Raw genomic sequence first — 19,688 nt, 5'->3', positions numbered from 1 at the left:
ATAATGGTTGATAACAGGACGTTGAAAACCACGCTGCGAGTAATACACTATTCAAGAACGTAAAACTCAACAGCAGGCTCCAATCCCTGAAAGTATTGCTAGCTCATCCATTACTCCAATACCCACGACGAGCCAATAAACGCCGTTATTCATACCCAATCTATGTCGCTTGTGATGTCTAGTAAACATGCATGCAAATCTATGTCTCATCCATCGGTCGTGCCGAAAGAAAGTATACAATGTCCAGTCCCCGATCTTACTGTCCTAATCCTGTTCTCCATGCCAATATTACAATCCTAGAAGCTGAACAGGCCGCTCCTCCGTTTCCCGAGCGGCCAGACAAGCAATGCAGAAATGAAAAGACCAACCGAGATGCCAATAGCAATCTGAATCATGCGAGCAGCGACATCAAACACCATGTTGTTGAGCGCACTGGATGCTGCAGTGCTCGTGCTCGTGAGGCTGTCCGTCCCATTCAAGCTAGCGCTAGAGTTCCGCAGCGAGTCCGCCGTCGCCAGCCCACTCAATAGGCCTCCAGTCGACGCCAGACCGCCGGGAACCTGGCAGAAGATGGCCGGGATGAGCGTCGCCGCCGCAACGCCGTGGCGGATGCGCGACCAGAGATTCGCGAGCAGGCCCACGGCGAGCGCGCCGAGCGTCGGCGCGATCTGGGGGCTCGCGACGAACTTGATGCCGCTAAAGTAGTTGACGATGTACCCGGCGAAAGCCATGATGACCATGACGGGCATCTGGCGCCACTTGGCCTGGTAGATGATGCTGATGCACACAGCGAACAAGGGCACAAAGATGAAGCCCCAGTATGCCGGGATGGGGTTCTTGCAGGTCGTGGCCGAGGTCGCAGAGTCGTCGAAGATGCCGTAGAGGGCGGTGCCGACCATGATGCCGAATCCGAGGAGGAGAGAGTAGATGACGGCGTAGACCATGCGGATGGAGCCCGGCACTATCGCATGGGATTGGATCTCCAAAGCCGAGCACACTGTGGGCGAGGATAGGTTAGCGATCCATGATCGAGCGATGCAGCTTAGACTTCGGTGACGACCTACAGACGAGATAACCAGGGAGCAGCATGACAATACCGCTTTGCGCTAATGCCGAGAAGCAAAACAGGTTGCCCCCTTTGATGCTGCCGAATGCTCTGGCGAGGAAACTGACGATGATAGTCGACGTGACCTCAAAGACGTTGCTGTACAGGGCCGACCGAGGCGATACGATGAGCTGCAGTGTTCCCACAAGACAGCCAAAGCAAAATATGAGAGGGAGATCGATAAGGCGGGCCTTGAAGGAGAAGGGGCCGCAAGTGGCACTGGTCAGGCCGAAAGCGAGGACACGCGCCCAAGGCCCGAACTTGTTCTTCTTGTTCAGCAAGGCATCCAGCTTCTGGATACCCTCCTCGACGTCGATGACGTCGTGCATGACCTCCTTGTAGACCTCGTGGACATCCTTGAGTTTCCCCAAGTCGATGTCCTGCGCCGTGCGAACGATCCGGACCTCGGTCGTATGCAGAGTCTTGTCGTCAAAGGAGACAATCATACAGCCGGGGAGATACAGGAACTGGCCAGCAACTTCGAGGACCCGAGCAGACATGCGGAGATACTCTTCCAGCCGATGGGTGGGCGCTCCAAACAACATCAATGCTCGACAGAGCTTGATGAGATAATCCTGCCGCGACAGCATCTCAGCGATGCGCGCCGTCACGCGAGCCTCTTCAGTCATCCAGTACTGGCTCATGCGTGAGCTGCTACCAGCTCGTCGGTGGAAAGGCGATCTGGACCTTGGTGAGGTGTCCGCCGGTCTGCTGCTGTTGGGGTTGGCAAGCCGCGTCGACGCCTCGACCAGGTTGGCCAGCGTCTCTTGGGAGTGGTTCTTGTCATACCACTTCCTCCGGCTCGGTGTAGCCGTTCCCGACTCTGGCCGAGACTCTCCGCCTGATCTCTCGCCCATCAGCGGCAAGAGAGAGGCCCGGCTCTGGTGATGCTCGCCACGAATGTCTTGCGGCTGCTTGTAGAGCCTCAGGAGTTGCGAGAGAATGCTGCCACGGTAGTGATCCGGCGGTGGGACGTGGTACATGTCATCCATGAAGCCGTCGTTGACCTCGCTTGGCCCGCGGTTATCGTGATCTTCCGGCGTGGCCTTGTGTATTGGGAGCGGACTCTGCCCATTGCCCGCGAATCTTTGGGAGTGCGCCTGCACGATCTTCTGGGCCTCGTTGATCTCGGACGGCTCGTGCGACTGGGTCTGAGTATGATGGGTCTGGGAGTCGGGAGAATCCTGCCTAGAACCTGGGCGGGCATGTAGCTGTTTCAGCGGTATGTCATCGCCCGTAAACTCAGAATCGCTGTCCCCGGTCCGGATACTGGACCCAACCGACGCCCTCGAGTCCCACGGTGACTCGGCGCGCACCTGGGCGGCAATTTCACGAGCTCGCTCCTGGGCAGCCGCGTATGAGGGACTGTCGGGCTCATGGCCAAACGGGGACCGGACGGTAGGTACGGCATTGGCAGAGCTACTGCGCAGAGCCGACGGCCTCGGTTTCGTAGCAGGCTTGGGCGCAGGAGACATTGGGCGCTCTGGAGGAGGGCCAGCCGCCGGCGTCAAGGCAGGAGGCGGCACCGTCACCGCCGCGTTGCTGTTGAACCGTACTCTCGCCTTCTCCTTCTTCTCGGCTGCAAATTTTGCTTCCTGCGCTTCGGTGCTCGACGAACCTTCCCCACCTGCCAAGGTCTGCTGTCCGGTGGCCGTCTCCGGCATGGGATTCGGGTCCGGGTCATCCGGCGACGATGTGTTTGCCGATTCCTCCATTGCTTCTGATGACCATATGCTCGACTGAGGTCAACAGTCACCCACGAAGAAATCAACCAGAAAGGCGGGTGTGGCCGCCCTAATAATGTGATCGTGGACCCGCCAGGTGGCCTAGCATGATTCAGGAAGCCGAGGAGCTGTGTGGAGATGCTGTGGGGAGATCAGCATATTTTGAGATCCGAAAGGGTGCAGAAGCAGAGCTAGAGTTGGCTAGAAGTACGTAACAAGAAATCCCATTGCCATATCCGGGGTTGCATCAGATCGTGCTTTAGCACTACAAGGAGATCTGGCCCCCAACTTGGCATTCAGTTGACTCAACTGATGGAACAGATGGCAATGAACCGCCCATCCCCCATGAACATCCGATGACGACCATGGTGCTTGTCGCCAGGAGCGAACATCGTGAAACACTGGAAGAGCAACGCTTGGCTGCTCGGGAAAGAGCATTATTTTTCTTGGGCTTCCTGTTCTTCTGCAGGAACAAAGATGGCAGTCTAGGTTGCTTCTCCGTCCCTCCTCCCTTGGCCCGCCCAGCTTGGTTCCAGGCATGCAAGGCCTTTCGGTGAAGACTTCGACGCTAGGCCAGTCCGTGGCATTTTGCGATTACGTCACCCCCGGCTCCATCCGCGCCTGGACCCTTACTGCTGGGATTCCGGTGAACATGATTGACAGCTGCCGCAGCCAATATGGCAGGCTGAGCCAGCGAGCTACCTGCTTGGAAATATGTTCGCTTTGCCTTCTGTTGCTTTCCATTCCGGAGCTGGCAAGTGATGACGCTCGATCGGCCTGCTGGGCTGCTACACGTAACTGAGTAGAATTTCTGTTTCAAAAGCTGATCCCAACTCCATCGCCGAGACCGGCAGCACCTAAGGGGCCTCGCCACGCGTCCTCCACACCTCGCTAGAACACCATGATCTGGGCTTCAATGGCCCCATAGTGACCACATTCCTCTCGTATATGAATTCAGCTAAAAAGTAAGTCATGGGATTCAAGAGTTCAAGCACTCGTCAACCGCCCTCCCAAAGTCATCTTCTCCTTGCATCTCCTTGTCCCAGGAACCATGATTCGTTTTGCTCAGCGCTTGAACCGTCTCTGAGAATTTGAATTCCCCCGCAAATGCATCCACCGTTGAAGAGTCGAACTATCTGGCGGCGGCACCAAGCATGACTTACTGGGCATGTGGATGCCATTCGGCGGTGACGAGCACGCTGCCCCTGCCCCAACCCCTGTTCAAAATAGGGGTTGTAGAAAACATCGAATGATATAGGGAGATTCATCATTGCTAGCTGTCACCGGGACCTAATCCGCCTTAAGTAATAAACCATGCTCATGACGTGAGGCCCATATGCTCTCCAAGTCGTTGCGGAAACGTAGGACTTGTGCCATCTTGGTGAGTTCCCACCGCCTCTCCAAATCAGAGCGTATGACCTCTCGGTCCTGAGGCCGCGACATGAAGAAGCCAAGAGTGTAGGTGGGCCAGTTGCCGATGAAGCACTTGGCCCAGCCGTCGTCGCTGGCGTATTTTGTGACAATTGCCAGCGCTCTCTGTATGCGCCAGTCACTGCTCGGGACCTCTAGAGGCGGCCCAGGTTCTTTTCTTGGTGTTTGCGTCAGGAGTAGCGAGACGATGATGGCATAGAGAGAGCTCGCATCTCTGCAGAGGTCCTTCTGAGGATCGATTAGCTCGGCAGAAGGTGCGCCTGCGTCCGAGTCGCGGAGCAAAGTCCTCTCCCAGACGGCGGCCTCGTTCTCCATACTCTGGATGTGATCCAGATCCACCACGAATGACTGTTGGCATTGTTGCCGAAGTAGCAGAGCGAGCCGCATCAGCGATACCGGAACGCCGAGCACCGGGCTGTTGCAACTCCTCGCTTCTCCGGGGACCAGAGATTCTTGGTCGAGCCGGCTCTCTGCCCGGATCCAAAAGTCGAGATCAAAATAAAAATCCGGACCCCTTGTGTCTGACCACAGGCCTGTCGACACATGAAAGATGTGGTAAAGGATGCTTTCGATGACCAAGATGTCGGTAGCTAAATCAGCCCCGACCGGCCTCCTGAGGACCTGCGCATCAACGATACCTATCGCTGCTTTGAGGTGCCGGGTTATGTCAGAATATGTGCCCCATCCCATGACCTACCAGCAGAGTTAGCGAACCGCCATTGTGAATGGGCAATCACCCATCTGGATGCAAACTACGACACGATCAACACAGACGGCTTACCCCATGGATGTACAGCAGCATGACCGCCATAAGCGTCCCATCATGATCCTGTGGATCCACCGTAATAGCGAGGAGTCGCGATAGCTTTGTAATGGCCTGCGAGTAGTACGTGAGAGCGAGCTCACGCATCCGCGAGCAGTTCTCGGAGTAATAAAGATGTGATGCAGCGCACGCTATGACTGCGTCGTACATGGCTTCGCGCGGTGTCATGAGCAGCATGATCTCGGTCAGCCAGCCGTTGAAGAAATCCGGGTGGCATCCAGGCAAGATCAATAGTCCATAGTAGTTGTCGAAGAAATGCTTCGAAACGACCAGCTCCAGATCACGAGTCATGACACCCTGCGCCATCGATGCCTCGATGGGAAGGAACTCAAGCATTTGCCGGAGAGCAGGTCGAGAGGCCCCGTCTTGGTTCTCAGTGATAGTCCACGTCGTGTCATCGCGGCTCTCAGGCTGGTCCTCTTGAGCCTGGTGCTCATGAGGCTTATGCCGTGACTGAGCATGCGACAAGAAGCGACGATCGAGCAGGTCGGCCGAGGTTGGCCACTTGCATTCCCGCTTGCCGACACAACAGACTCTACACACAGGACGTCCCTCGTCGCATTTCCTCCGTCGCTGACGACCTATATAGGACTTAGCAAGAGGCCCGTTGGTAATGCGCCGCACAGCGGGGGTGGATCTACTCACAGGTGAGGCACCCGGTCTTGGTCCGGAGTTTCTGCGACGAGCGACTGCGCATCATGATCCAAAGCCTGCTGCTATCAACCCATTCCAGGTTCCACACATTCGCATGATGTTAAGCAGTGATGGGGTACAGCAGAGCAATTGATTCGCTGCTGAACATGCTTATCAACCCAGGTGATGCAAGTGGGTGGAGGTTGTTGAAAAGAAGAGCCTAGACTAGTCGATTGGGGTGTCTGGAAATACAACTTGGTCTGACACGTGATCTCGAATGTGCCTTGGGAGTTATTAAGGGCGAGTATCCCCTTTTCTCGTAGGTCGCCTCCACTGATGCCAATCAAAATTGCCAGCATTCTGTGCCCCTGTGAACGTCTTTCTCACGCAGTGGGAACTTGCATTGAACTTGCATTGCTACAGGATCACATCAATTCTTATTTATTGACTCATACTGAGCTACACTACTATCTTTTGCTGGTTACGTATCATACTTACACCCCGGCTCACTCCGCGTCGAAGTTGACTGTGTCACTCGCCACAAGATCCTGGTATTTCTTGACGCTCTTGAGACGGAGGGACTTGCCGTACTTGACAATTACAAGAAATACAGACGAAGCAGCCATACCGATGAATGCGGCGGAAATAAAGCACTTTTGATAGCCCAGATTTGTCAACCATGGCGTGATCCTGGACATCAGACGTCATTAGTAGATCAAAACGCGCGCGCGTCGCCCGTGACAGGCATGCGGGTGGTACGTACCCATAACTGACAGCAAATGACATAGTGTTGCGGACGATGATGACGATAACAATTGCATCCGAGCTGATGTCGTGATAACAGTCAATCAGGTAGTTGACACTCAGAGTCACCCCCATGGTCATGGTGAAGGCGAGGCAGCCCAAAGCAAAGACCAGGCCAAACCAGTGAACCTCGTGCTGAGCACCGACTCCCCACAGAATCAAGGCGCCCGGTACCACGATGACACAAGAAGCAAAAGGCCACAATCGATGCTCGGCTTCCATAACACCATTGTTCCGGCGCGCAAGCTTGACGGTCAACCAGTCGCTGAGCCGACCGGAAGTCAGGCCGCCAACTAGAACGCCGATACAGCACGAGACGTAGCTGAGCCCAACCATGGCTGAGGAAAAGTTGTAAGGATGGCCCGATAGAATGATTGAAGTGGTTGCGTTGACTGCGTTGAACCAGATGAGGTAGGAGCCGTAGGAGAAGCCGGCATAGAGAATCAAGGGCCAAGACGACAACTTGACAATCTTGATAAAGCGGGCCAGCATGCTCTCATGTGGGTTCGCATGCCAGATTGATAGCTTCTGAAAAAATGACCTCGGAGCTGCGTACAGCTGACCATTTTCGACCTGTTGTGGATTGGGAGCCACAACATCGCCCGGTGACATCGCGTCCTTGCTCTCGCTCTTCCCTTCGGCAGGGATAGGCGCTTCCACACTTTGAATACTAGGTTGCGTCGCTGACCGTCGAGGTGCACGGTGGTAGGTCGTTTCTTCCATGAAGAGGAACAGGAACACGAAAACAGCAGCCAAGAAGATGGCTGGCCAGTAGAACACCCATTGCCAGCCTTGGTACTCCGCGATAAAACCACAAATGATCGGGGCAAAGTAATTACTTCCAGCAAGCATGAAGGCATAGGTTGCCATATACGTTCCGCGTTCGTGGGTGAAATACTAGCAATGAAGAAGAGAGGCGTTAGCGCCGCTCGATAGAGACTGACAGAGGGCTAATTTGCAAGTGCGAAATGACGGGGAAGTAAAATACTCACAAGATCCGTGATGGATATCTCAGGAAGGGCTTCGATTGGGGCAATGAAGAAGCCTTGCACGATGGACTTGGCAATCCACTCGCCGTTGCTTTTGACATATGCACTGGGGACAACAGGAGTCAGCCAAGCTCTGCAATCTGCCTTTCTAATGATGTAATTCCTACCTCCACACACTTGTTCCCTAGAAAGGTGATGATTGTCAGTGGAAGGATCGGCAAACCCAAGACCTAAATCACTTACAACTGCACCGAGGACGGAAATCAGGTACACAACCCGCTTGCCGTACTTCAGAGAAACTGGCGTCCAGAACAGCAGACCCCAACCCAGGAGAAGATACATATAACCCGTCCCTTCGTTGATGGAGGCGACGGACACGCCGGACTCTTTGGATAGCTTGACAAGTACCGAATAGACCACCGAGACCGAGATGCCCGTGAACCAGGTGTATCTGTGTACATACCGGTCAGCGTTCAACTGCCAACTCTATCTCGGACATCTGCTACTCACAGATTTGCGCAGACAAGTGCGAGCAGCTTTCTCCGAGGCCTCCAATTCAGGGGATCGTGGGGATCGTTCGAGGGAGTTGGGTTGAGAATAATGTCTCCATTGGCAGTAGCATGGCGAGCGAGAACACTGTGGTCCAGGTCGACCAAGTGGACGGTGCCTGGAACAGTCTCTGCCTGCGACAAGTCTGCCGGAGAGATGGTCATGATTATGATGGATTGCGTTGCTTCTGTGAAACGAAATGGCGAGGGTGTTGTGAGTCAGGGGCAACTGTGAGGGGACGGCACTGGCTTGATATACACATCACGGATCGCCAGGCAGGCTGAGAGCCTTGCGCAGCCAAGGCCCATCCCCACCTTATCTCGACTTGGAGAGGGTTTGATCCTGGGGAAAGTCTCGTTTCTCCAAATTGCACCAGAGGAATTTGCCCCCGAAAGGGCTCTTGGAGATTCTGGGAGGTCACCCCCGTTATCTTGGCCCACAAAACAAAAGGCATGTTTAGGTGGGAGGGTGTAGTACCATACCCTCGGGAGGAGATGAGTCCACCCTACTCTACACCTGTAAAGCGAGGCCAATAGGGTATAATTACGCAGTGACTAGCGCCATCGACAGACAAGTTTCCCCTCACCCGTAATCTTGTCGTGATGCTCGCTAGTGCCGGTAAAAGGGGGCGGACAACAGCCAATGAAGTGTAATTACGCACTTCCCCGCATTGTACTGCTTCAAAGACTCCCCGAATCATGATCGCCGTATTGGGTTACCAGTGGCATAACGATAGCGACTTTGAAATATCAAAGCAGATTTTGATCCTGGGGTGCGGTACTCGTAGCTCTAGGGCCAGAAAGTCAGATATCATCTACACAGGCGAAGGACAACTGGAGAGCACCTGGTGTGTCGCAAGACTAGAATCGGAAGGAGAATCCACAGAGACAACAGATCGGGTCCAATAGTCTACTGCGTTAATCTAAAGCTTTCTCGCGATGACTACCAAGCGCATAGCATAGTACTGTGATGAAATAATGACTGATGTTCTAGGTCTTCTTCTTGCCAGCACGGCCTCTCAACCCCCATTCGATTTGATGCGCCATCTTAACTTTGACTCCGAGCTCCTCGGCAAACGCACCTACCAACCCAGGGTTCTTTTGGAACCATCGGCCAGCGAGAACGGCATCAAGCCCAGATTGCTGCAATGTCGCCTCGGCCAAGAGGCCTGACTTGATGCCGCCCACAGCAGACACCAGTATCCTGTCGCCGACTGCTTTCTTAACCTCCTCCGCAAACTTGACTTGGTAAGCAGGCCCCGACTTGATCGCTATGGCAGATCTCTTGTGAATGCCGCCGGATGTGACGTCTATCAAGTCCACGCCCCGATCGGCTAGCAAGGGAGCGAGGCGGACAGATTGGGCAACTGTCCAGCTCTCGGGAAACTCGTCTTGCAAGCCGAATTCGAACCAGTCGGTGGCACTGATTCTGACGAAAAGCGGCATGTTTTCAGGCATCGCCTCCCTGACAATATCTACCACCTCGAGCAGTAGTCTGGTTCTGTTTTCGAAGTTGCCGCCGTACTGGTCGTTGCGTTGGTTTGCGATAGGGCTCATGAATTGGTGCAGGAGGTAGCCATGGGCCGCGTGGACCTCAATGGCATCAAAATTGGCTCTGATTGCCCTTTTCGTTGCTTCGGCAAAATCGATCTTCAGCTGCCTAATCTCGTCGAGACTTAGCGCCCTTGGTACAGGATATCCTTCCTCCTGCGGGATGGCCGATGGGCCGACAATCTCGTCTGGCCATCCGCCCATCTCTTTGACGGCAACAGCGTTACCGCTCAGCCATGGCGCGACACCGCTAGCCTTGCGGCCAGCATGGGCCAGCTGAAACGCAATCTTTTGGCTCTGGCCGTGTGCAAATTCCGTAATCCTCTTGAAAGGCTCAACCTGCCCGTCCTCCCAGAGTCCAAGGTCCTGAGGCGTAGTCCGACCAATAGCCTGGACAGCCGTAGCCTCGGCGATAGCGAGGCCAGGGCCCCGTTGAATTATTCCGCCCAGGTGTGCGAAATGCCAGTCGTTGGCGTAGCCATCTTTGGCAGAATACTGGCAAAGAGGGGATAGGAATAAGCGGTTAGCGCACTGCATCCCGCGGATGGTCAAAGGGCTGAAGAGCTTAGTCGAGACATCCTCGAGCTCAGTGCCGGCGGGAGGGTCTTGGGCCGGCGTGTAGTAGCTGATGCCCTTGGCAGCGATGTTGTCGACGACTACCGGCACCATGTTGGGCTTCGAGATCAAGCTTACGGACTCAAAGACACTGGGCGGGTGACAAAAAGAAAACAAAAGATAAGGAAACAACTTATAATGTTATCTGGCAAGACGTCGGCAGATAATGCATTTGTCATCGGTCAAGAAAATGAACCGGATGCCACCAGAATGTATTAGGTTGAGTAATGACAAGGAAACACAAATCATGATAGAATTCATCGCCCGGAGAAGAGGTTGAACATTCCGTATTCGTAAGCACGGCCTCTCTCTTTCTCTTCATCGTGGTCTACCTCGATAAGTCCTCCAGGGTGAGGGGAAAGTCAAGCTCTCTCTACCAATCGTGTCTAATTCCACCATCTCCAAAAGTGGCGAAAGCATCTCCAACTCTCGATCCACCACGCAAGATGGGGTTCAGTCCAATTGACCAATCACGTCTAATTCCGAAGCTGAGCACCTGAATAGGCCCCTTGGATCGCCATGTTGCTCTCAGGCTCGTGACAATGACATTACAAATGTTGAGTCGATATCTTTGGTATTCGGTGTCGCCTTCTTCCCTGGTTGTCTAGCCGATTTGTTACCCAGCTGCAATGCGCTCGCCCGGCCGGTTGCGCGACTTCGATGTTGAGAAACCTCCATACGTCCGTCGAGGCACCTACTTGACCAGAAAAGCTTGCCATCTTGCCCTGGAAAAGTCACCCAGCCACATCGTTACTGTATACTATCCCCCAACTCAAACATGTCTTGGAAGACTATCGCCCGTGACTCCCAGACGAAACTGCTGGAGTCCATTCCTCAGCGATGGAGGATCGACGTCAACAAGTACAAGTCACTGAAGAATGTCACCGGCGTGCCAGGAACTTGCGGCTTGCTTACGGACGAGCAGCTGGGGATCACTGAACTGTCAGCAGTCAAGATTGTGAAATGCCTGGAGAGACGGGAATTGAAAGCCGTTCAGGTGCTGGAGGCTTTTGCCGCCCGCACAGCTATCGCTCATCAACTGGTCAGTAAAAGGTTATTCACCTTGGAAGGATGATGTCGACTGACAAAGAGTAGGTCAATTGCCTGACGGACTGGTTCTATGATGATGCTCTGGAACGTGCAAAAGAACTCGACCAATACCTCGACACCTATGGCCGGCTGAGCGGAGTCCTCCATGGAGTCCCTGTGGCTCTCAAGGTAATGCAGTGAACCGTATGCCAAAAGTCTCAACCAAGCTAAGACGGGACTTGCAGGACTATCATGTGGTTAAAGGCCACGCAACTACATCAGGTTACGTTTCTAAGAGAGACAACATCGTTCAACACGACTCTGCGATCGTCAAGGCCCTGCGGGACGAAGGGGCAATCTTCTTCTGCAAGACAACAATGCCCCAAACAGGCATGGCGCTGGAGACCGTGAGCAATCTCTGGGGCCGCACATTAAATCCCTTTAATAGGGATCTGAGTGCTGGAGGTAGCTCAGGCGGAGATGCCGCGCTCGTAGCCATGCGAGGGTGTCCTGTCACCCCCTCCACAGACTCCGGGGGTTCCATTCGTGTACCTGCTGCCTTCAACGGTCTGTACGCCATCCGACCCACGGCCGATCGCATTCCCAAAGGCGGCATGGATAATACGAACAACGGCCAGACTGCATTTTCATTGTCATGTGGTCCCGTCTGTCACTCCTTCGAAGATTTGGAGTTGTTGACGGAGGTTATAAATGCACACCCGCGTAGTACGCACGATGTCACATGTGCGCCAGTGCCTTGGAGAAAGCTTCAAGATTCGCCTTCAGACAGAAAACTCTCAATTGGGATCATGACATGGGACGGGGTCGTGATGCCCCATCCTCCCGTACTCCGAGCCATCGAGGAGACCAGACGCACTTTAGAGAGCGGCGGGCATGAAGGTGATCCTCCATTCGTTGAACTGCTTCTCTAATAACCTATTCTAACTCCTTTCATGAAGTCATCGAGTTCAAGCCGCCATTTGATTGCTGGGAGGTGTCCCAAACAACAGTTAGTACTAATCTACTTCTGCAGAAATAAGGAGAGGCTAATGTTAGTCATGTAGTTTGGCATCTACTATCCGTCCGGAATCGAAGGGATTTTGGACACACTTAAATCCTCCGAGGAACCTTTGATTCCAGTCTTCACCAAACTTCAGGATATCTACCAGCCCAAGCCACTGTCTGCAGCAGAGTTACTCAAGGTAACTGTTCTCTGAGAGTCAAGAGTGTAAGCTAGCGGAAATGTTGCTGACAAAAAACAGCTGAACATTAAAGCAAGAGTCTACAAAGAGCAGTTCTTGGCGGCATGGGATGCTACGGCTTCAGAAACACAGTCAGGTCGGCCAATTGATGCCCTGATCTGTCCCTCAGCGCCTACCATTGGCCTCCCTCACGACTTCAATCTTTATTGGGGATACACTTCGCTATTCAACATTGTCGATTATCCTTCAATCATCTTGCCAATACCCGAACCTCTGGAAGCAGACCCTATTCATGTTACCTACAAACCTCTCAACACCAATCCTTTCGATGAAGCCAACTCTCACCTCTGTAAGTTTCTGCTGTACAAAAACACTAAGAAGAGATGGGACTGATTTCATGTGTAAACAGATACCCCGGAGCTCTTTTCGAATCTGCCTTACACTATCCAGATTGTCGGACGTCCGTTCAAAGACGAGGAGCTAATTCAGGTGGCCTCCAAAATTGATGGGTTGTTTTAGCCTTAGAATTCCCATCTTATTTGTCTGCTCCTACAGGAAGCCCAATCGACAATCCGGTTGTATAACACAGCTATGGCACTGGAGGACAGTTAGCTTCCTCATCTTGCCCGCTGTACAGTCTACTAGGGGGTGCAAATATTGAATAGGGCTTTGGCGTGACATTTTCTTCGCGACCATATCTGGCAAAATAATATAAAATGTCACCATACAATGAGAGTTGTAGCTATATCTAGACTGTATTGTGAACTTGGGGGTTGATAAATCAATGAGTACAGGAGCTATCACAAGATCAGACTTTGAATCCTCCAGGTCACTATGGTTCTCAATAGCACTCCGAGGTTAAAGTCCTCGCAAGGTGAGGGTGCAGCAATTGGATAGGAAAGAAATGGAAACGGAAAAGAATGTGTAATTTGGGTGAAAGATTAGGGCCTAGAAGCCATCAAATGTTACTTGTTGAAAGATTAACAAATGAAATGACATGTATCCAGAACAACCCAATCAGCTCTCGGCATCAAGATTGGAGACGCAGCGGGCTCCGTCATTGCCGGGGGAAGGGGCGGCCTCGGAGACCAGACGAGGCTCGGACAGACCATCGACGTCGAAAGCGATGATGTAACCTGTCGGGTTGTCGATCGCGTAGACCGTACCGTTGTTCTGGGCCCAAATGCCGCCGAAACCGCCCTCCGGTCCCTTCGGGTAATCGCTGATGGTGTATGTGCGTATAGTAGTCCACCGGTGCGTACCATGGCTCCAGCGAAGCAGCGCCATGGTGCCGGTGTCGTGGTTGGTGCCGATGGCGAAGTTGTACGGACCGGCAGAAGGAACATAAGTCCAGTCTCCAACGATGTAGCCACCACTAACGGGAGAATTGCCGCTGTCGACGACTTGGCCATAGGTAGACGTTCCGGGTCTGAGATCAATCTTGACCCACAACCCATCCGAACCGTTAGAAACCCAGTAGAAGCCGTCACTGTCGACGTCGCCGACATAGGGCCGGTCGAGATTAGTGGCCACACGTGTCGCCACGACAGTTGCCTTGCCGTTTGGTGGGATGCGGAGCAGATTGTGGGTGGCGGCGTCCATGCCGTAGATGTAATTGTCCAGCGTGTTGTACCCAATGGCGTTGATACGGGAGTCGGTGTTGACATCGCGGTTAACCACCTCGACCTCGCCAGTCTTGATGTCGACCCGGAAAAGCGAGGTCCATTGGATTAGGTAGGCATATTTGTCGCAGGTGAAGGTCGTTGCCGGCGGCGTCTCGATGATCACGGTACCTGGATTAGTCCCAGAAGGGCTGATCGTCTCGGTGGTCGGCGTAGGGCCTTCAGTGGTGTACGTGGTCCAGGACTCAGCGGGGCTGGTCTCTGCAGTGCTGGTTTCTGCGGGGCTGGACTCAGAAGGGCTCGTCTCAGCAGGGCTCGTCTCGGGGGGAGGTGTCTCAATAATGACAGTGCCCGGGTTAGTTCCCTCTGGCGGAACTGTCTTGGTTGTGGGCGTCGGACCTTCAGTCGTGTAGGTTGTCCACGAAGGAGTTTCGATCACGACAGTGCCTGGAGTTGTCCCAATTGGTGTAGCCTCGGTCGTCGTGAGAAATTCAGGGCCAGGGCGCGTCACTGTCACCCAGGACTCGGGAGGTGGCGTCTCAATAATGACAGTGCCTGGGTTGGTCTCCTCTGGAGGGATTGAGTGGGTAGTGGGAGTAGGGCCTTCAGTCGTGTACGTAGTCCACGATGGAGTTTCGACCACAACTGTACCCGGAGTTGTTCCAACGGGTGTAACCTCGGTCGTCGTGAGAAAATCGGGACCAGGGCGTGTCAGCGTGACCCAAGACCCAGGAGGAGGCGTCTCGATAATTACAGTTCCCGGGTTGGTTCCCTCGGGAGGCTTCGTAATTGTCGTAGGCGTAGGTCCCTCTGTCGTGTATGTCGTCCAGGACTCAGCAGGAGGCGTCTCAATGATGACAGTTCCAGGAGTGGTCCCTTCTGGCGGAATTGTGTGAGTTGTCGGCGTCGGGCCCTCTGTGGTGTATGTGGTCCAAGACTCAGGTGCGGGTGGCGAAGACGTGTTGGAGAAAGTAGGGAGGCTGGTGATGGGAAGACGGGGCGTAGAAGTAGGAGCAGTAGTAGTAGGACTTTCCAGTGGCTCAGAGCTAGCAGGATCGGTGCTGGTAGGCTCCATGCTGGTGGACTCTGAGGTGGTTGGCTCCGGGCTACTTGGCTTGGAGCTGGTTGGCTCCGGGCTGGTGGGTTCAGGAGAACTAGTCGGGGTTTCGATGATGACCGTGCCGGGGTTAGTACCCGAAGGAGGAATAGTGTGCGTGGTGGCCACAGGCCCAGGAGTCGTGATCGTGGTCCAGCCAGGAGATGGAGTTGGGGAAGGGGTTTCGATAATCACAGTGCCTGGAACTGTACCAGATGGAGGAATCGTGTAAGTTGTGGCCTTGTCGCCTGGGGTAGTCACAGTAACATATTCATCGCAAGGAATGGTCTCGGTACTACAATCCATCAGCGAATGTCAGAGAGCCGAGTGTGTGTGTGGATCCTGAAATTAGGAGGCTGAAGGTGATCCTACCTAGCGATAGCAGTGCGGGACGCAAGGCCTTTCTCAGGATACGCGATCACCACTGGCTGCACCTTGATGAGGTGTTTGCCGTCGGGACATAGACCCATACAGTCATCCGCCTTGACAGTGCGGAGAAGCTCGGCAAAGGCCAAGGGGCCAAGCAGAGCCATTAAATGCATTGCTGCAGAACGAGTGACGGGTTTTCAGTGAGAGTGAATAGAAGTCGAATCAGAACGAAACGATGGAAGCCTTTGGCGAGTTGGATGATGAGATGGTTGTAATGCTCAAAAGACGGACGAAAGAGCTCAACATTTATACTTTTACTTTCTCTTTTTCACCTCTTGAATCAGTCATTCCTTGCATTAATGCATCATTATTCAACATTTCTGAAGCTTCCAAGGGAGACACCGAAGTGAAGGCAGAGTGTGAGACCTGGTGGAGAGGCTGGAGATGTCAGAATTCTTCCTGCGCAAATCAGGCCCGATATGGTCTTCAATGTCAGTCCATTTTTGACCAAAAAAACTTTAACTTTAATAACAACTTGAGCTGAAACTGGGTCCGAGATCTCTGCAAGAACTCGAGCAGAGACAGAGCCTGGGACTCGCGAACAGGAGGTAGTGATACGCGTAGCTAAGGATCAAGGGCCGACTGAATGCTCAAGAATGGCAAGAATATCCACTCTCGCGACTAAGACTCTGAAGAATTGATCTAATACGACAGACACGCAAGGCAGAGATCTCCCTTCCTCTCTGGCGAGGAGCTTGTCGCAACGACATTAGTCGCATGGGATACTCACGACTCCAGTTTTGCACATGGATCAAAGTGTGGTCCATGTGGACCGCCGCTGTCACTCACACGAGTGACCACTAATATTCCGGTTCTGTGTCGTGGATGTAGGGTGATTTTGAATACTGACAAGTTCATCGGGGCTCGTGCGATCCCGGGCCGGGTCTGACAAATCCTGGCTCGCTCGAATGAAGCATACTTCTCAGTGAATATCAGCCCCGGGCTGCGTAGCAGAATCCATTTAGTTGTACCTGTCGAGAGTTTCATCGACTTATTTCCATTCTTACGACCATGTTTGGATGCGACTGTATAGGGATCACAGCCCCCCTTTGGCAGGATATCGCGTGCATTCGATCACCGATGAAGTCTGGGCAAGTATTTCTGCCTTACATCTTTGAGAAGGACAATGCTTGAAGATCTAGCACAAAAAGGGGCTAGTGAGGATGTGTTGACAGCCAGGGTTGGTGCCAAGCAACCGTTTTGGTGTAGGTGCCAGAATCCATACAAGCTGACATACACCCGCATTAGGTAGCCGGTCTTGCCGGCATGCTGGAACCGCATGTATACCTTGTAGATCTTTCCTTGATGGGCAACATAGTACGAATGTTGGTGAGCCTAAAGGGATGTCAGTCAAAGGTGATAGATGATGGAATTCAGCAATGGCGGTGCAAGTAAACTCCAGTCACTTACTGGGCTCACATGCGGTCGAAATCCAACGCGATAGCTCCCATATCTAATGTTGCTTACGAATTTTCTCCGTTCTCTCCCTGATATTCAATTATTTATTAATGGATGGAGACCTGGGCGTGAAAAGGAGTTCGCCTCCCAGCTTCCTCGGAGCAGATCGTCCGGCCTGGCATCTTGACAGCCGCGTAGTGTAATGCAACTCCGCCTTTGACTGAACGGCCATACCGAGTGGCGATCAACCACTAGGTAATGTCAACCGCTATTGCCTCTTTTGGGGCTTGGCAGCAACATCTGCTGAAGGCAAAGAGACGCAGGGTGAGTCTCGCCCTATCATTTGTCGACTCGAAGAATGGGCTGTCCAGCTGTATCCATTGTAATGGGCTATCATTCTGCAGGACCGTTAGATACTGCATGTACCCCAGGATGCCTTGATGTGTACCGGGTACATGTCCCACGAGCCCCCTATGAACTGGCACGATTCATTGTTTGCCAAGTGAGGTTTCACTTCAGCAACTCGTTGAGCTATGATATTACGTCCAACAGAGTCAAGTCCTTGCCCCCAGGATTCCACAATACTCCATCGTGGAACTCAAATATGAGGTGTCTCATATGTCAGCTCGATATCGTATCGGCCTTCGCTGCGAATCGCCAACTACATCCGGGCCGAGTGTACTTTTTCACGATTTTACAAAGCTTCACCTCGACACTTACTCGCCAAACTCCATCCTAGAGGCCATCCACGTCTTAGATGACCTGGAATGTCTGCGATGATCGAACTTAAAGTGGCGTGTTGTCAGCTGCGGTGTTAGAAGTCCGCTTGGATGTTTTGGGCGATGCACGACTCGAAGGTAGACGTGTCATTACTGATCTTATCGCAGTCTCCTCCAGACTCGAGGTATAAGTGCAAGCAAGTGCTGGCGGTGATTGCCAGGAGATGAGGAAGTTCGTGCCGTAAACCACTCGTTCACTCGTTCTGTCACACTCGTTCACTCGTTCTGTCACACTCGTTCTATCCTCCCGATCAAGGAGCCCCCATTTCGCCTCATAAGACTTTCAAGATGAGGTTCCTCACTCTGTTGCATCTCTCGGCGATGCTTGCCGCAGGCAAAGCAGCCATACCTTTTGACCGGGCTTACCAGGCTCGTGATGAGCCTTCCGTGACCTGCGACACTACCACGACTCTCGACCCCATAACCGTCACGGGCGACGGTGGTGGCACCTACACTCAGTGCTACACTGTCACTTACCCCGGCCTGGGCCACCAGGGCTCGCCGACATCCATCCCGTACACCATCACTCAGACCTGTTCCAACCCTATTTGTCGAGGCGCCGCCGAGACCACCCCTCCACCCGGTTTCACCTGTGCCATCGTCGACTGCGGGACCTGCGCCCCTGGCGGCGGATCTGTACACGTCACCGTTACTGTACCGACATCAGTGATTGACGGCTACATTTCCTCTGGATACACTATTCAAACTCCACCACCAGAGAACCTGGGAACTGGTGGTTCCTCTGATGGCTCCCCTGGTGGCGGTGATGGCTCCTCTAGTGATAGCTCTTCTAGTGACGATAACCCCTCCGGCGGTCCAGCCGGCGATGGCTCGTCTTCTGGGGATTCTCAGGGGTCGACGCCACCTGTCGTTACGGCGGGTACATCTGGCCACGTCAGCCTGATCGGCGAGAGTTACCTGTTGGCTGCGATGCTTCTCGGTGCTGTTATCCTGTAGAGAACAGGGCCAATGTAAATACTTCTTGTCGAGTGTGGTGGGAATCTCTTTCATTCTAAGGCTGCCAGGATACACTGGGTCTGGTATGCAAACATTTGTTACATTCGTCTCGTCGTCGGGCTTGGACACCGCTCTCTGCCTACGGACTTTTCAACTTTAACATCTTTATTTAATCAAATTGTTGGTGCCTCACTGGCACATTCTTGTTATTATACCATTGTGTGCACATATTGGCTTGCTGAGTGAACACGTAGTGGAAAGTTGTCTCTAGGAATGCCCAAAATAATTGCTGAAGGGCTGGGTGCTCTCTGCCTTCTTATCAGACGGAATTGCCATGGCTGACTACTCCCTTTAGTGAAATCTTTAAGTATTACTGGGGCAAGAGTTCTGAGGCGTAACACTACCATTGACCCTATACTGTATATTTGTGGCAGATTGGGATACCTACCATGTTTGATTTGCCCGCCAGTGGCTGTGCAGAAACCCGGTGCCACCTTTTTAAACATGATGCCTCTTCCTATATGAACATACACGATACTAACACTGCAGCCTTTCAGCAAAGATTAGCGCTCGTCAAAACGACTACGATCGTGTATGGCCTTCTAGAAATCCTGGTATACTCCTCCAGCGCGGCTAGCCACATCGCACGCCCGTATACGAATTCTCACAAGAACCAGCAACCAGTTTTCATCCAAGCACGCGATCGGCAACCATCACTCGTCTCCAAAAAGCCTCTCGGCATCACTGCCTCATCCCCCTAATCAACCTCGGGAGCCAAGCACACGTGCTCGCAACCTGATTTGACCTTCGAGAAGGGCGCGAAGAACGCCCATCAGCCCCTCGCTTCGAGGGCACCCGCCAATGAGATCCGCCCAGAAGCACTTCCAGGGTAGCGTGTTTCAGCTCAGATACAGCTGCCCGTTGCAGCCGAAGCCAACGTTTCCCAGATAACA

General features: G+C 53.2%; 6 protein-coding genes across 6 annotated transcripts; 2 read left to right on the top strand and 4 right to left on the bottom strand.

Moving 5' to 3' along the window:
- Positions 1–296: 296 nt before the first annotated feature.
- E0L32_007550 (uncharacterized protein) lies at positions 297–2,820 on the bottom strand (the record flags this gene model as incomplete). The annotated part of the gene is made up of 2 exons (XM_031142306.1): positions 297–997; positions 1,065–2,820. The coding sequence occupies 2 exons, from the start codon at positions 2,818–2,820 to the stop codon at positions 297–299; spliced, it is 2,457 nt and encodes an 818-aa protein (XP_030993524.1).
- A 1,299-nt stretch (positions 2,821–4,119) lies between these two features.
- Positions 4,120–8,222, bottom strand: E0L32_007549 (uncharacterized protein; the record flags this gene model as incomplete). The annotated part of the gene is made up of 9 exons (XM_031142305.1): positions 4,120–4,953; positions 5,042–5,664; positions 5,729–5,799; positions 6,227–6,406; positions 6,480–7,417; positions 7,513–7,615; positions 7,677–7,693; positions 7,753–7,960; positions 8,020–8,222. 9 exons carry the CDS (start codon positions 8,220–8,222, stop codon positions 4,120–4,122), a joined length of 3,177 nt encoding a protein of 1,058 aa, XP_030993523.1.
- Positions 8,223–9,047: 825 nt separating this feature from the next.
- Positions 9,048–10,277, bottom strand: E0L32_007548 (uncharacterized protein; the record flags this gene model as incomplete). The annotated part of the gene is made up of 1 exon (XM_031142304.1): positions 9,048–10,277. One exon carries the CDS (start codon positions 10,275–10,277, stop codon positions 9,048–9,050), a length of 1,230 nt encoding a protein of 409 aa, XP_030993522.1.
- A 724-nt stretch (positions 10,278–11,001) lies between these two features.
- E0L32_007547 (uncharacterized protein) lies at positions 11,002–12,973 on the top strand (the record flags this gene model as incomplete). The annotated part of the gene is made up of 6 exons (XM_031142303.1): positions 11,002–11,265; positions 11,319–11,441; positions 11,498–11,956; positions 12,317–12,454; positions 12,515–12,803; positions 12,864–12,973. The coding sequence occupies 6 exons, from the start codon at positions 11,002–11,004 to the stop codon at positions 12,971–12,973; spliced, it is 1,383 nt and encodes a 460-aa protein (XP_030993521.1).
- A 498-nt stretch (positions 12,974–13,471) lies between these two features.
- E0L32_007546 (uncharacterized protein) lies at positions 13,472–15,714 on the bottom strand (the record flags this gene model as incomplete). The annotated part of the gene is made up of 2 exons (XM_031142302.1): positions 13,472–15,467; positions 15,545–15,714. The coding sequence occupies 2 exons, from the start codon at positions 15,712–15,714 to the stop codon at positions 13,472–13,474; spliced, it is 2,166 nt and encodes a 721-aa protein (XP_030993520.1).
- A 2,352-nt stretch (positions 15,715–18,066) lies between these two features.
- Positions 18,067–18,735, top strand: E0L32_007545 (uncharacterized protein; the record flags this gene model as incomplete). The annotated part of the gene is made up of 1 exon (XM_031142301.1): positions 18,067–18,735. The coding sequence occupies one exon, from the start codon at positions 18,067–18,069 to the stop codon at positions 18,733–18,735; it is 669 nt and encodes a 222-aa protein (XP_030993519.1).
- Positions 18,736–19,688: the final 953 nt, after the last annotated feature.

This window comes from Thyridium curvatum (genome assembly GCF_004353045.1).
Source record: "Thyridium curvatum strain D216 chromosome Unknown NODE_46_length_333320_cov_79.933738, whole genome shotgun sequence".
NCBI lineage: Eukaryota > Fungi > Ascomycota > Sordariomycetes > Thyridiales > Thyridiaceae > Thyridium > Thyridium curvatum.
Note: the sequence above shows the minus strand (reverse complement) of the source record. Positions and strands in the feature narration are given on the sequence as shown.